General features: G+C 47.3%; 1 protein-coding gene across 2 annotated transcripts in view; it reads left to right on the top strand.

Annotated features, from left to right (window-relative positions):
- Window positions 1-13,326, top strand: part of PPP1R16B (protein phosphatase 1 regulatory subunit 16B) — a 108,410-nt gene that overhangs the window by 12,875 nt on the left and 82,209 nt on the right. For both annotated transcript variants that reach the window (XR_003996531.1, XM_030533420.1), the window contains exon 2: window positions 8,643-9,050. Coding sequence is in view for 1 of the 2 variants with exons in the window: in XM_030533420.1 (XP_030389280.1) it covers window positions 8,804-9,050 (247 nt within the window). In the remaining variant the exon portion in view is untranslated. The remainder of the gene's footprint in view (window positions 1-8,642; window positions 9,051-13,326) is intronic.

The raw sequence follows: 13,326 nt of genomic DNA, 5'->3' as shown, positions 1-13,326 counted from the left end.
CGCGGTTCACTGCTCCAGACCAATGGGGGCTGCTGGAAGTGGCGAGGGACGTACTGGTCAAAATTTCTTCTCTCAATTTTTATGCAATATGTTAATACCACTTGACTCCTGCCCACCACCGCAGAGATGGCTGCATTTCAATGATTCTTTATGTATATAGTTACAAAAGCATGACAGGTGCTGAATGCATCCAAGGTTGTGTCTACATTGCAATTAGACACCTGTGGCTGGCCCGTGCCAGCTGACTCAGGCAGGGGCTAAGGGGTTGTTTAATTGCCATGTAGACGCTGGGTCTCTGGGACCCTCTAACCTTTTGGAGTCCTAGAAATAGCTCAGTGGTTTGAGCATTGGCCTGTTAAACCCAGGATTGTGAGTTCAATCCTTGAGGGGGCTACTTAGGGATCTGGGGCAAAATCAGTACTTGGTCCTGCTAGTGAAGGCAGGGGACTGGACTCAATGACCTTTCAAGGTCCCTTCCAGTTCTAGGAGATAAGATATCTCCATTAATTTAATTCGTGCTCCAGCCCAAGTCTGAACATCTACACCACAATTAAACAGCCCCACGAGCCCGAGTCAGCTGGCACAGGCCCGCCTCAGGTTTTTAATTGTAGTGTAGACATACCCTAAGATGCTAGTTGATGTATTTAAACAACTGCTGATTTGCATCAGTGATTTAATTTATTATCACTCCTACCTATGGCTAACCTGGCAGTGCCAATGTACCCATCATCGCACAGTAAAACTTTGCTCTTAGAAATAGTTGCTGAAATTACTACTAAGGGTGAGTTGAGAGCCCATGATAGTCAGCGGGGCATATTCAGCATTGCCTGATGGCTGGAGCACAGGACTAGAGTTAAAAACCCCAGAATTCTAGACCTGGCTCTATCACTGACTTACTGTCTGGTCTCAGGCAAGTCACCTCACCCCCGTAAGACCTTCATTTCCCCATCCCTTACAACGGAAGCGATGGTAGTTATCTACCTCGCAGCAGGGCTGAGAGGGTTAGTCATCTCTACAGTGCCTTGACAGTGTAATTGACGTACTTATGCAAAGTCTTTCTTTGTTTCATGCACTCCCCTGAGCTTAGTATCACATATGCTACAGTACGCAAACTTCCTCCCACAGCTTTGCTGCTGGTTCTTGACTTCTTGAAGCATGCGCTAAGTGTGGTGCTGCGTTGCATAGTGGTTCTGTGAGGCAGAGATTCAGATACGAGCGAGGGTGCGTCTGTCCAATGGCTGCTTGTGACCGTAGTCAGAGGAGCAGATGTTCAACTTTAAATGAACAAAAGCAAACCCTCCACTGGGCTAGGAAATACTAAGTTTTTTACTTGGTTGCTTTAGAAACCTTCCATTGGTGGGGCACTGTTTGTTCCACATCACATTGCTGAGAGGGAATTTGTCCTCTAACTAGCTGATCCCCTGAGATTAGAGGTGGGAGGTGGTGACAGGAGCCCCTAGAGAGCAGGTGCTTTGGTGTGGCAACTCTCCTGGGCACACTCATATACCATGCAGTACATATTGGCAGCTGATTCAGCCTCCCTTGTGTTTGAAAGGCCTCACAGCTGGGTTAGCTGTCACAGGCAGGGGAAGCTAGTCTAAGTTGGCTGGCAAGGCAGTAATCCTTCTCTGACCAGAGTGGCGGAGCAAGATGTTGGATGGCTGAAGGTAGGAGAGACTGTTGTTAGAAAAGTGATATTTGAAGAATAAGAAAAGAAATCCCAGTACTTACTGCATTTCCTGTGAGTAAGAATGCTCACTACTCAGATTTATAAGCGGGGAGAGCAAGCTGATCATCTAGTACAGGGTTCCTGCCACAGATTCCATCATCCAGACAGAAGAAACTTTGGTGTCCTAGCACCTATCCTAATGGTATCACAAACTGCTTCAGAAAACAGTGCACAAGACCCTGGCCCTTCAGTGACTGCTGGTGAACATTGCACCCTTATGTGCTCAGCAAGAACTCATGCATGGCTTAGGAAATTATGCAGCGCCTGGTTAATTGATGAGAGCATTAGGTAGGACATTGGCATTATCCAAACTCCTTGGAAAAGCGCCATGTTAGCTTTAGCTCCCACCAGAGAGGGGCAGAAGAGACTCTGGTCTGCCTGCCCTTCAGTACAGCGCTTCAGAGGTACTATACTTCCAGACTCCTGGGTCCTGTAGCAGACCTGCTCCAAAACGCCTTACGGCCCTGGCTGGCATACAGCTGGTGCGGCTACACTTGCACATCTGGCCCATTTCCATTGGAGCCCATTTGATTTCTACCCACATCTTTCTCTATCCCTTCTGCCCCTCTCCACCCCTTCCTTGCTCTGTTCCCTTCCTTGGTCTCCCTCAGACTGCCTAGCACCCTCTGCCTCTTCCAGCCTCAGGTGGCAGCTGCTGCTCCCACTGCTGGTGAGGAACTCCTGCCACCTAACAGTCACTTTCTCAGGCTGTGTGGTTCCTAAACTTCCCTGTTTGTCAGCCCAAACCACAGTGTGGGACTTGCACCACCAACCAGCTGGGTTCAGTGAGAAATGAGACACTAGTGGCAACAAAGCCTTATAAAAAAAGCAGGGGTGGCCAGCCTGAGAAGGAGCCAGAATTTACCAGTGTACATTGCCAAAGAGCCACAGTACTACATCAGCAGCCCCTGCATCAGCTCTCCCTCCCCTCCCCACTCCCAGCACTGCCCACCCACCAGCAGCCCTGCCCGCACCTCCCAATCAGCTGTTTCTCGTGGCATGCAGGAGGCTGGGGGGTGAAGGAGGGAGGAGCAAGGACATGGTAGGCTCAGGGGAAGGGGTGGGAAGGGGTGGAGTGGAGGCAGAGCCAGGGGTTGAGCAGTGAGCACCTCCCGGCACATTGGAAAGTTGGTTCCTGTAGCTCCAGCCCCAAAGTCGGTGCCTATACAAGGAGCCACATATTAACTTCTGAAGAGCTGCATGTGGCTCCAGAGCCACAGGCTGGCCACCCCTGAGCTAAGGAGTCAAGGCCAGCGTGCTTGATGGAGTCATCCATGGGAGAAGGACAGCAGAAGAGTTGGTCTCTGCATCTGGCATTGGGTGGTGGGTAGGAATTAGAGTGACCAGATGTCCTGATTTTCTAGGGACAGTCCTGATATTTGGGGCTTTTTCATATATAGGCACCTACCCCCCCATCACAGTTTTTCACACTTGCTAGCTGGTCACCCTAGTAGGAATGGTGCTGTGGATAGAGAACACTGGTTGTGAATGGTGAGGGGCAGATCTGAAGAAATCCTGACCTTGCAGTGGGCTAGGAATGGATATAAATAAACCAAACAGCCTCGTTTACCAAAAACTGTTGTCCTTGTTATAGATTCTCTCATTTGGCTTCTGATTCCAGCCAAGAGAAGATTAACATGGGGTTAATTGGCAGGGGAGGGTGAAGCGTTCTCTTATTCTTTGTGCACTGACAGCACTCTGGGGCTTTGGGATCAATCCTGCAGACACCTGTGCCCACAAATAATGCCACTGACTTCAAAGGAGACAACTTGTGAATAAAATTACTCATGTGCATGTTTGAGTGACTGGGTCCTTAGCTGCACTCTTGCTTCAAAGACCAATACAAACAGCAGGCCAGTTGAAGAATTTTATACTTAAGTCTCAGTGCACCCTTTTTAATGGAAGCTCTGTCAGAAACTGAGTGTTCCCAAATCGTTTCCCCCCTCTAATGTTAACACATGATAGACGTGCTTGGTCTGTTAAATAGGTGTTTATAGAGATCTCATGGCAATGGAATAAAATCACAAGCAATGGCATATAAGTGCTGTAATGATGCTCATTCTGTAGTATCATAACACCGTGTTAAATCTGGTGCGTATGCTCCTATCCAATGCCTCTGCAAACAAAAACTAACTGTTGTAATGATTGTTTTGTTTCTGATATTTACCTGGTGAGGATTTGTAAACGTGTTAAACCCTCCAAGTAAATAAATAAATAGTTAAAAAAAATTAGAAAAGTCAGTGGGTTTTTTGGTTTTTTTTTTGTTTTTTAAAAAAATCAAACTGACTGTCCTTCTGTGTGGCTGGATCATAGGTGATGACTTTTTACTTTATTAATGTGGGGGCTAGTGAGCAGACTAGGGGTTGGGTCAACTTACGTTGCTCAAGGGTGTGGCTTTTTCCTGAGCGACATAGCTGGGTTGACTTAATTTTTTATTGTAGGCCAGGCCTAAATCTGTAAAGCATCAACTTTCAACTATTGGATCATGTTATACCTTCCTCTGCTAGATTGAAGAGTCCATTAGTAAAGATTTGTTCCCCATGTAGATACTTACAGACTGTCATCAAGTCACCCCTTCACCTTCTCTTTGTTCAGCTAAATGATGTCACAAGTTAAAGTGGGGGGGCTGTTTGCTTGTGGCTCAGGGAGTTGCCACTTTACAGGAAGATGCCCTGATCCTGCAAGGCCTGTGAGTCACTTGATACAAAAGTGGATCCATGGAACTCAGGGGGACTAATCGCATATTTGCAAGAGGTGGGCCAGGTGGGACATGATCACAAGTACTAGCACCTACATGCTCTTAGTAAGGATACTTGGAGGTAGACATAGGACCTACTTTTGGGGCCCCTATTGGAGCAGCTGGGTTACTTTTTGATGGACCATCATGAAAATAGTGATCATATGAGTGGCATAAAATAGCGAGTGTCCCTCCTTCTGACTGGCACCTGCAGTAGGATCATTATTCTCTCTGTCCTGATGCTGTGGTTTGTTTGCTCGCGGCTTGCAGGATGTGCTCTGCACCTCTCGAGAAACGGAGCTGCTGAGCTCATGGAAACAAAGCTGGGTCAGAGGCAGGGGAAAAAAAGAGAAAGAGAGAGAGAAAGAAACTAAGATGCAAAGCTTTGTAAACCACAGACACCCACGCAGCTGGGTCCTGTGCTGTTTTACAGGTAAAATGAACATTTAGGCCTTGTCATGGCTGTGCTATAATTAGACCGACCAGGTTGTGCAAAGAAAAATCAACGTGCAAAAAAGACCAATTTTTTTTTTTTTTTTTTTTTTTTGCACAGTGAAAGAAACTAGGTCATTTGAAAACAAGCAGCCTGAGCTGCAGAGCCAAGATCCATGTGGGGCTTTGTGGACTACAGTGTTCTAATGAGTAGCACAGAAATAGGTCCAGTTCTGCCACCTTTCAATGCTTGTAAACTTATAGCAGGTCTCTGGTGCTCGAGGAGTATCTAGTATTTCTAGTAGTCTCAGCTGCCTCACAATAACTTTCAGGCTGCTGCTGCTTTTTAAAGCCATGTTTGAGGCGTGGCTGGCAAAGCACAGCCTCTTTGTCTTCTGTCATAGGTCTCTCTGTTCTGTTTTGTTTGTTTCTTGTTCTTGTGCCAGTGTAAGAGCTACAGGAGACTACTTATGCAGAGAGCACGCAAAGCCAGGCAATGGTAGACCAAGCTTCCCCCTCCTCCCAGCTCCCTCCCGTTCCTTCTAAATGTGCTGTTTCCTCTGGCACTTCCAGGATACAATCCTGCAAACCTTCCTCCTGGGAGTAGTTATGCCTCAGACAAGCGGACCCACTGACTTCCACTTCCACTTGCTTTAATAGACCTGCAGAATAAGGCCCTTCTGCTTGAGCTGTTTTTGTAGGGATGGACAGAACTTTTACTAAACAATCATGAAAAGTGGCTTCTGTTTGGCAATGGGCGATGTCGAGAAGCGGCCCTTGCTGTTACCTCTTAAACCATCCAGTTATTAAATACACTGAGCTTTCAAATCTTCAGGGTTAGCTAAAACATTGCTAGACTAGACCCCTCCAAGGAATGCTCTCAGAAGGATAGAATTATGTACTACGCTCAGGTGCCTTTGACCTTGTGTTGCACTCCGACTGAAGCCCACAAACTCAGGCTCACATGTGCCATTCAAGCAGCACTTAGGCCTTATTCTGGTGTCTCTGCACATGACTCTTTCAACCATAGCAGCCCAGGGCCATAGCAGCCAACCTTCATGCTTTGGCTCTTCTGTAAGTTAGATTTGTATTGGAACACAGGGTTCCAGCTTTCAGCTTGAATAACTTGCAGAGGAAGTGGAATGTCTTGTTCAGAGTCTGCGGAGGTATTTATAGAAGGGGTTGAATCCTTTATCATAGGCCTCTGGAGGTATTTGCAGGAAGGTGGATGGAGATGACAGAGCTGTTGTAAGAGTCCAAGGAGTATCCTTCCATGGATAAACCTTGTGAAACTATCCACCATTTGGTACAATCTGGTGCATTCCAAAGGGGAAGAATTTATTCTTCAGAAACATCTTTGTGGGCCATGGATAAATAATGCTTGGCTGGACTGGCTTGTGTTATCCAAAGGGGACTGAGGTCTAGCAGAGGCACATACCTCTACATAGTTTGGTTTGACTATGATTGAAGCTGCCTCGAGGACTTACTAGATCTGTTTCAGACTGCCTTTGTGTTTTGCAAGTGCTGTCTATCCCACAGGGCCTTGAGGCTTTTAGCACCACTTCTGCTTAGCAGCAATGCTGATCTTTCTCTGTTTTGAAGTGGCGGGTGAGCGAGGAATGTTCCTGCCAGCTTCCGTCACCATTTGATTACAACCCTCCAAATTTTCAGGCATTTGCAAATTTTGCATAATGAACCCCCAGTATCTGATGTGGTCAGACTTGCCTGGACGAGGTTTGGAGGGAAGGATGGTGATAGGAAACTTGACCAGTTCTTTTAATATGCGGCTTTAACATAGTGGCCTGTAAATATACCTTAATTTTGACAGGTTTTGGATCTAGGTTCGGACTTTGCAACCCTATATGCTGTGTATTGGTACATTTAGCGGAACCAACTCATCACTGAGGCAATTTGTTTGTGCCTCATTAACTGTGTCTCAAATTCATCTCCTGTAGAGGGATGTGCAGTATATTGAGTATAGCTGTTCCTCTCTTCCTGGCATTTCCTTCCTGGGCCTCTTGATTAGCCTTAAGCTGATGGGCTAATTGGCTTGGTTGCTCACCCAGCCCATCAGCCTGATTAGCTAATTATCTTTAATTACCCCAGTCAGCTGTCTCCAGGGGGAGCTAGTTGGTTCAGAGGGCAGGCTCAGGTGTGAAATCCCCACATTCTGTCACACCCCTTTGGGCTGTAAGCGGTTAGGAGATAAAAATCCTGTCACTTTAAAAAACAGTTTCCCAATGCATTAGGTCTGTCAGTAGCAAAACACTTAGCTGTGTTTTGTTTTGTGGTAGCACCTCTAAAGCTCCAGTTTGGGATTTGAAGCCTAACTGTGCTGGGTGCTGCACACACAATGCAGACAGGCCCTGCCTCAGTGTACAATGGCAGTAAGGTGAAGTCATTGGTGGATACAACAAACAGAGGTGAGGCAAGCACAAGGTAACATTGGCACCTTGATTGTCACTGCATGTGCGTCCATCCTGCATTGGCCTCGGGGGATGAATTGGGTGACTTTGTAGGTCTCCAGTCTCTAGCTTTTGTCTTATTTTGACACTCGAGGCCACTTTGTCTAGTGGCTGGGGCACTGGACTGGGTCTCAGACCTAGATACTGTTCCTGACTCTGCCACTGATGTGCTCTGTGCCTCTATTTTATCTTCTGCTCTTTGTCTTACTACCTTGTTGTAAGTTCTGCAGGACAGGGACGCTTGCTGTGTGTCTGTAGAGTGTCTAGCCCATTAGTTCCCAAACTTGTTCCTCCACTTGTGTAGGGAAAGCCCCTGGTGGGTCGCCCGGTTTGTTTACCTGCCGCGTCCGCAGGTTCGGCCGATCGCGGCTCCCAGTGGCCGCTGTTCCAGGCCAGTGGGAGCCACTGGAAGCGGTGTGGGCCAAGGGATGTACTGGCCGCCGCTTCCAGCAGCTCCCATTGGCCTGGAGCGACAAACCACGGCCACTGGGAGCCGCAATCGGCCAAACCTGCAGATGCAGCAGGTAAACAAACTGGCCCGGCCCACCAGGGGCTTTTCACCAAGCAGCGAAACGAGTTTGGGAACCAATGGTCTAGCCCAGTGAGGCTCAGATCGGCGATGGCGCTGCTAGAAATGACTGTAACACAACTGGCAATAGCTTCATCAGGCTGGAGGCAATCTAGAGCTGTCATAAAGAAGTGGGCTGCTGTGAGAGGTGAAACTAACTCCCCTGGTGCCTCAAATACAGGGAGGCTGGGGATCTGACCAGGGTCAGATTCTTAAGTGGATACTTCGTGTTATGCCAGAGGCGCCCATAGGTGAGTCATGGCCTCAGGGAGCTTCCTGGTGCTCTAATGTGCAATTCGCCCCAACTAAAACTACGACATCTTCAAGTGGGTTTCACTAGGTCCCTTCCAGCTGGCAGGTGACAATTCCACGCCGCATTACGAAGTTTTGTAGTTAAAAACTTTGACATGATGTAACACCATCAGATTCTGGCTGTTGGTGGATGGGATCGAACCTGGGACCTTTCGAACTTGGTGCGTGAGCCTCAAGCCACATGCCTCTTCGCTAAGGCTGTAGCAGACTCGTTAATCTCTAGATGGTCTCGGTGTCACTAGAGGGGGACGGAGCACCACACCGAGCAGGCCTGGGTTACAGTGGCAGCAAAATGAAAACCTCTTTAAGATGGTGGCTGTTATCAGGAGAGCTGGGAATGGTGACTTTTCTGAATGGGACTGTTGGAGACTTAGCCTTGTTCCTTCCTTCTCTTCTCAGGGTTCCGCCATGTGCTCCTCGTAGTTTAGGATGCACCAATCACAGCTCAGCCCCAGGATGCTAGTATAGTGCTGGGCTGCTGATGCGCAGAGCACCTACTGTGGGATATCGCTCCAGCAGGGCCATCCTGGGGCTGCCCTCCATCTTTCCCAGCAGAGCCAATGGACGCCCACGCGGATCTCCTGACAGAACTCCAGCTGCTGGATAAGGTACCCACGTTGGAGCGGCTGCGGACAGCTCAGAAGCGCAGGGCTCAGCAGCTGAAGAAGTGGGCGCAGTACGAGAAGGAGATGCAGCACAAGAAGCGGAAGCATGAGAAGAGGAGGAGCGCTGTGAGCTGCAAGAAGGTGTCTTTTGAGGCCAGCGTTGCTTTGCTGGAGGCATCGCTGAGGAATGATGTGGAGGAAGGTAGGATTTGCTGGGGGCGCCTGTGTCTGGCAAAGTCCTTATGGTTTGGCAACCTGTGAACCTGCTGTACCTCCATGCAGTGTGCAGGGCCACCTCCAGTGGTGTCTGTGCAGAAGCACTGCCTCTATGGGCTGGCATTTCCTGCCCTGAAGGCACCAGGCCCAGCAGCACGGACAGGCTAAGGTGGTGCGGTCTGTGTGGAAAGTTACACTTCCTTAGACTGATGTCAGAAGGTGGTCCAAGTACATTATGGGAGTGCAGGCTAGATCCTGCCTGAGGGGGAGGCTCCTTTCACTCTGTCCAACCCTCCCATGCAGGGTCAGGTGCACCTGGCCTAGGGTACTTCTGCCCCACATTGCAGGGGAGCTACCAATTCCTATTACTCTGGACTTCTGCAGGCAGTTCTTAAAGTGCTGTACGCCTGGATAAAAGAAGCCTCCCAGCACCCTGGGAGGTGTGTCAGTGCCTCTTTCCACTTCAGAGATGGAGGAATTGAGGCACAGGGTGGTGGAATGACCTGCCTAAGGTCCTAAAGCAAATCGATGTCAGAGCTGGAAATAGAACCCCAATCAGCTTGACTCCCAATCCCCTGGCATAGTAGCTAAGCTATGACAATGTTTGCCATTCATGGGGATACCTATCAGTAGCAGAATATACCCTGACCTGACCTTCCCCTAAAGCAATGTGTTGTATTTACTCCAGCCTTCCCCTGTCACCCAGTACTACAGTTGTCACCTCTCATGTATGTGACTTTAATCTAGCTCCACTGCTCTGTCTGTGGTCAAGGAAACTGTCTGAACAATTTCTCTTACTAACTGTACTGAAAACTAGAATTGAAATTCCCATGCTAAGGAGCAAGAGAACAACCCCGGCAGCTGCTGACCGGAATATTGTCCTATCGTAGCAGAAGCTGTATCTAGTCTACTGGGACTTACAACGATAAGTGGAGATGCCTGGAACCTTGCTGAGTTTCATCTTAGCTCTGCCAATGCAGGTTTATATTGTGGTTTCTAATCTCTAGCCTAGACTGTCTGAGCAGGAGCACTCTCCTCTCTTGCATGTGGCAGCGTGTGCTCCCCCAGCTCTGCCAGCTGGTGTATTCCTCCCTTTTCCCATCCCACCCCCTTTGGGGAGTGTAGTGGTAGTTGCACACTTAAGATGTGCATGGATAGAGACTGAGATTGGCTTCTGCACAGGGGTTTAAGGTGTGTGTATGGTGGAGGAGGGAGAGGTAAGCTGGCCTGCTCTGCAAGGAATTTCCCCAAAAGTCCTCCCATGGCTGCTCTCTCTGAGATACCTTCTTGTATTCCTTTTAGCCCCTCATAAAGGCATATTGTACCTAATGGATGTGACAGTGGTTGAGTCTGGGATAGATTGGATTTCCTGTAGAGCAGTTTCTTTCATACCTCTGTAGTGCATTTTGCAAAGCAGTATACACTGCACTGCTTTTGTGCATGGAATCCCAGTCTGACCCTTGGCAGGTGGGTCTGGGCAGACCTATAGTAATCCTTTGGAGACTGACTTACGTATGCGTATTTTCACTCTACGAGTTTAACTGGGTTACAGCCGCCCCCGCTACTGAGCCACAGTTTCTTAACCCTGTCTCTGTTTCACAAATAATTGGCTTCTTGGAGAATGCTAACTATGAGAGCACAATTATGAATAACCGTGGTGGTTTTGTACTATGAAAACTAGTCCATTAGATCATATGACATAAGTGGTAAGTTAGTTGCTGCCTGGCTGGCATCCTTTGGTGGTGCCAGGTAGGTGACAGCCACTTGTATTGCTGTTCTGTATATTTTAAACTGATGGTCCAGCTGTGAGTGACATGAAATACTTTCATTAAATAGGGTAGTGTTCCTCTCTCACACAATATATCTGGACTTCTGCCTACTGAGTCTCGATGCTAGAAGAGGACAAAGGCCAGCAATATTGTTAAAGACCTCGGTGTCTCTGCATCTATTGGCTTTGGATCATAGAGGTTGGGGGTTAAGAGCATAAGAGCTGCTAGCCTGGGTCAGAACATGGTCATCTTGTCCAGTATCTTGTCTCTGACCGTTGCTTCTATGGGAGTGTACAGAACAGGGCAATTGTGGGGTAACCTCCTCTGTCTTCCACTGCCGGCTTCTAACAGTCTGAGGTTTCAAGTTATCTTGAGCATGGGGTTGCATCTGCCATGAACTTATCCAGTTCTTTTTTTGAGCCCAGTTATACTTTTGGCCATCACAACATCCCACAGCAATGAGTTCCATAGGTTAGTTGTGTGGAAAAAGTTCTCTCTCTTGTTTGTGTTCAACCTGCTGCCTATTAATTTCATCAGGTGACCCCTGATTTTTGTATTGTGGGAAAGGGTAAATAACACTTTTCTATACCATTCATGATTTTATAGACCTCTATCATATGGTTCGCTTAGTTGTTTCTTTCCTAAGATGAACAGCCCTAATATTTTTAGTCTCTCCTGGTATGAAAGTCATTCCATACCCTTGATCATCTTTGTTGCCCTTCTCTGAGCCTTTTCCTGTTCCACTATTTCCTTTTTGAGATGAGGTGACCAGAACTGGACACAGTATTTGAGAGATGGGCACACCGTGAATTTATATAATGGCATTTGTTATTTTCAGTCTTATTGTCTATCCCTTTCCTAATAGATCCTAACACCCGGTTAGTCTTTTTGATCACTGCTGTGCATTGAGCGGAAGTTTTTGTAGAAGTACCCATAGCGACTCCAAGATCTCTTTCTTGGGTGATAACAGGTGATTTAGAGCCCATTGTTGTATATGTATAGTTGGGATTATTTTTTCCAATGTGCATTACTTTGCATTTAACAACATTGAATTTCATCTGCCATTTTGTTGTCCAATCACCCAGTTTTGTGAGCTCCCTCTGTAGTTCCTCACAGTCTGATTTGCTTAACTATCTTGAATAATTTTGTATCATCTTCAAGTTTTGCCACTTCACTGGTCACCCCCTTTTCCAGATCATTAATGGATACGATGAACAGCACAGGTCCCAGTACAGATCCTTGGGGAGAACTTGAGGGTTGTTTCGGTCTGAGAGGGAACTCACTCCTTATGCCTGTCTCCGAGACAGCTTGTCTAAAATGTCTTTCCTTGTGGGATCGTACTCAAGTGTAACAAATCCGTGACTGAAAACTACATCATGGATGCCATCTAAACTATCCATGTGTGGTATCAAATATGAAACATGTCCTATGCCCTTGAGTTCCAAAAACCTGTTTCCCCCCACCCCCATCATATGAACTAAGGAATCACCATTAGATGTCATGGGTATCAAGGCTTTTTTTTTTCCCCCTAACCTTCAAAGAGTTGAGAGTGACTATCAAATTCTTGAGCAGATTAGCTAATCCACCCCAGAGAGAGTAGTGGTGTGTACACACACAATAGAAAATACATTGTGACTGGCTCAAATAGAAGAAGATCAAACGAGTCTGGCCATGTAATTTTCTGATCTGAAACTTTACTGCAGTCTCTACTGTACTGAGACAAGAGTAGAGCTGGGTGGAAATTGTAGAGATTTAAAAAAAAAGAAGTGCCCATTGTGTATCACTGCAACTGAGAGCTTTCAATATTGTTCATGAAAACCCATGTGTCCCAGCCCAGAATAGCCGAATGTCCTTGCTCTGAAGTCCTTGCTCTGAATCAGACATGAGTACTGTAACCACTGGGCTGTTGGCTCTTCTGACGGTGTGTCTCGTACACATACATTCTGACCTGTATTTCAGCTCTGGGGCGGTGAAATCTTTCCTGACAAAAATTAAAGCTGAGACATTCCTGCCAAAAGGGTCAGTTTTTGACAGACAGGCATTATCTGACAAACATTTTATTGAAAAATTCCTAACCAGCTCTGTCAAGAGCTTTGAAATTGAGAGAGATTGTTCTGAAAAGCGTACCTGGTCACCTCGGCATCTGGTCTTAGGTTAGCTTGTAGCGCCAAGGCCACTTCCATCTAGGAAAGGGATCTGAATACAGCACACCAGCCTGCCCGGCTGGGTTCTGATATCCAGAATGTTGGCCATATACCTGGGAAAAGTCCCCAGTTGTTCATGGGCAGTGAAGTGGATCAACTGCATGGTGAATTGGCTTATAGCCTGGCCCTTTAATATTCCCTTCCTAGCTGTAGCTGATGGAGTTGTCTACAGGGAAGATGACCATCTATGGACACCTGCTAATCACTCTGACCCTGAAACTCACTGATCCTCTAGAAAGCAGTTTCACGTTGCACACAGGCATACCCCATTGGTTGTGTGGGGAGGAGG

The sequence above is a fragment of the Gopherus evgoodei genome, chromosome 14, assembly GCF_007399415.2.
Source record: "Gopherus evgoodei ecotype Sinaloan lineage chromosome 14, rGopEvg1_v1.p, whole genome shotgun sequence".
Lineage (NCBI taxonomy): Eukaryota > Metazoa > Chordata > Testudines > Testudinidae > Gopherus > Gopherus evgoodei.
This window is presented reverse-complemented; position numbering and strand designations above follow the sequence as displayed.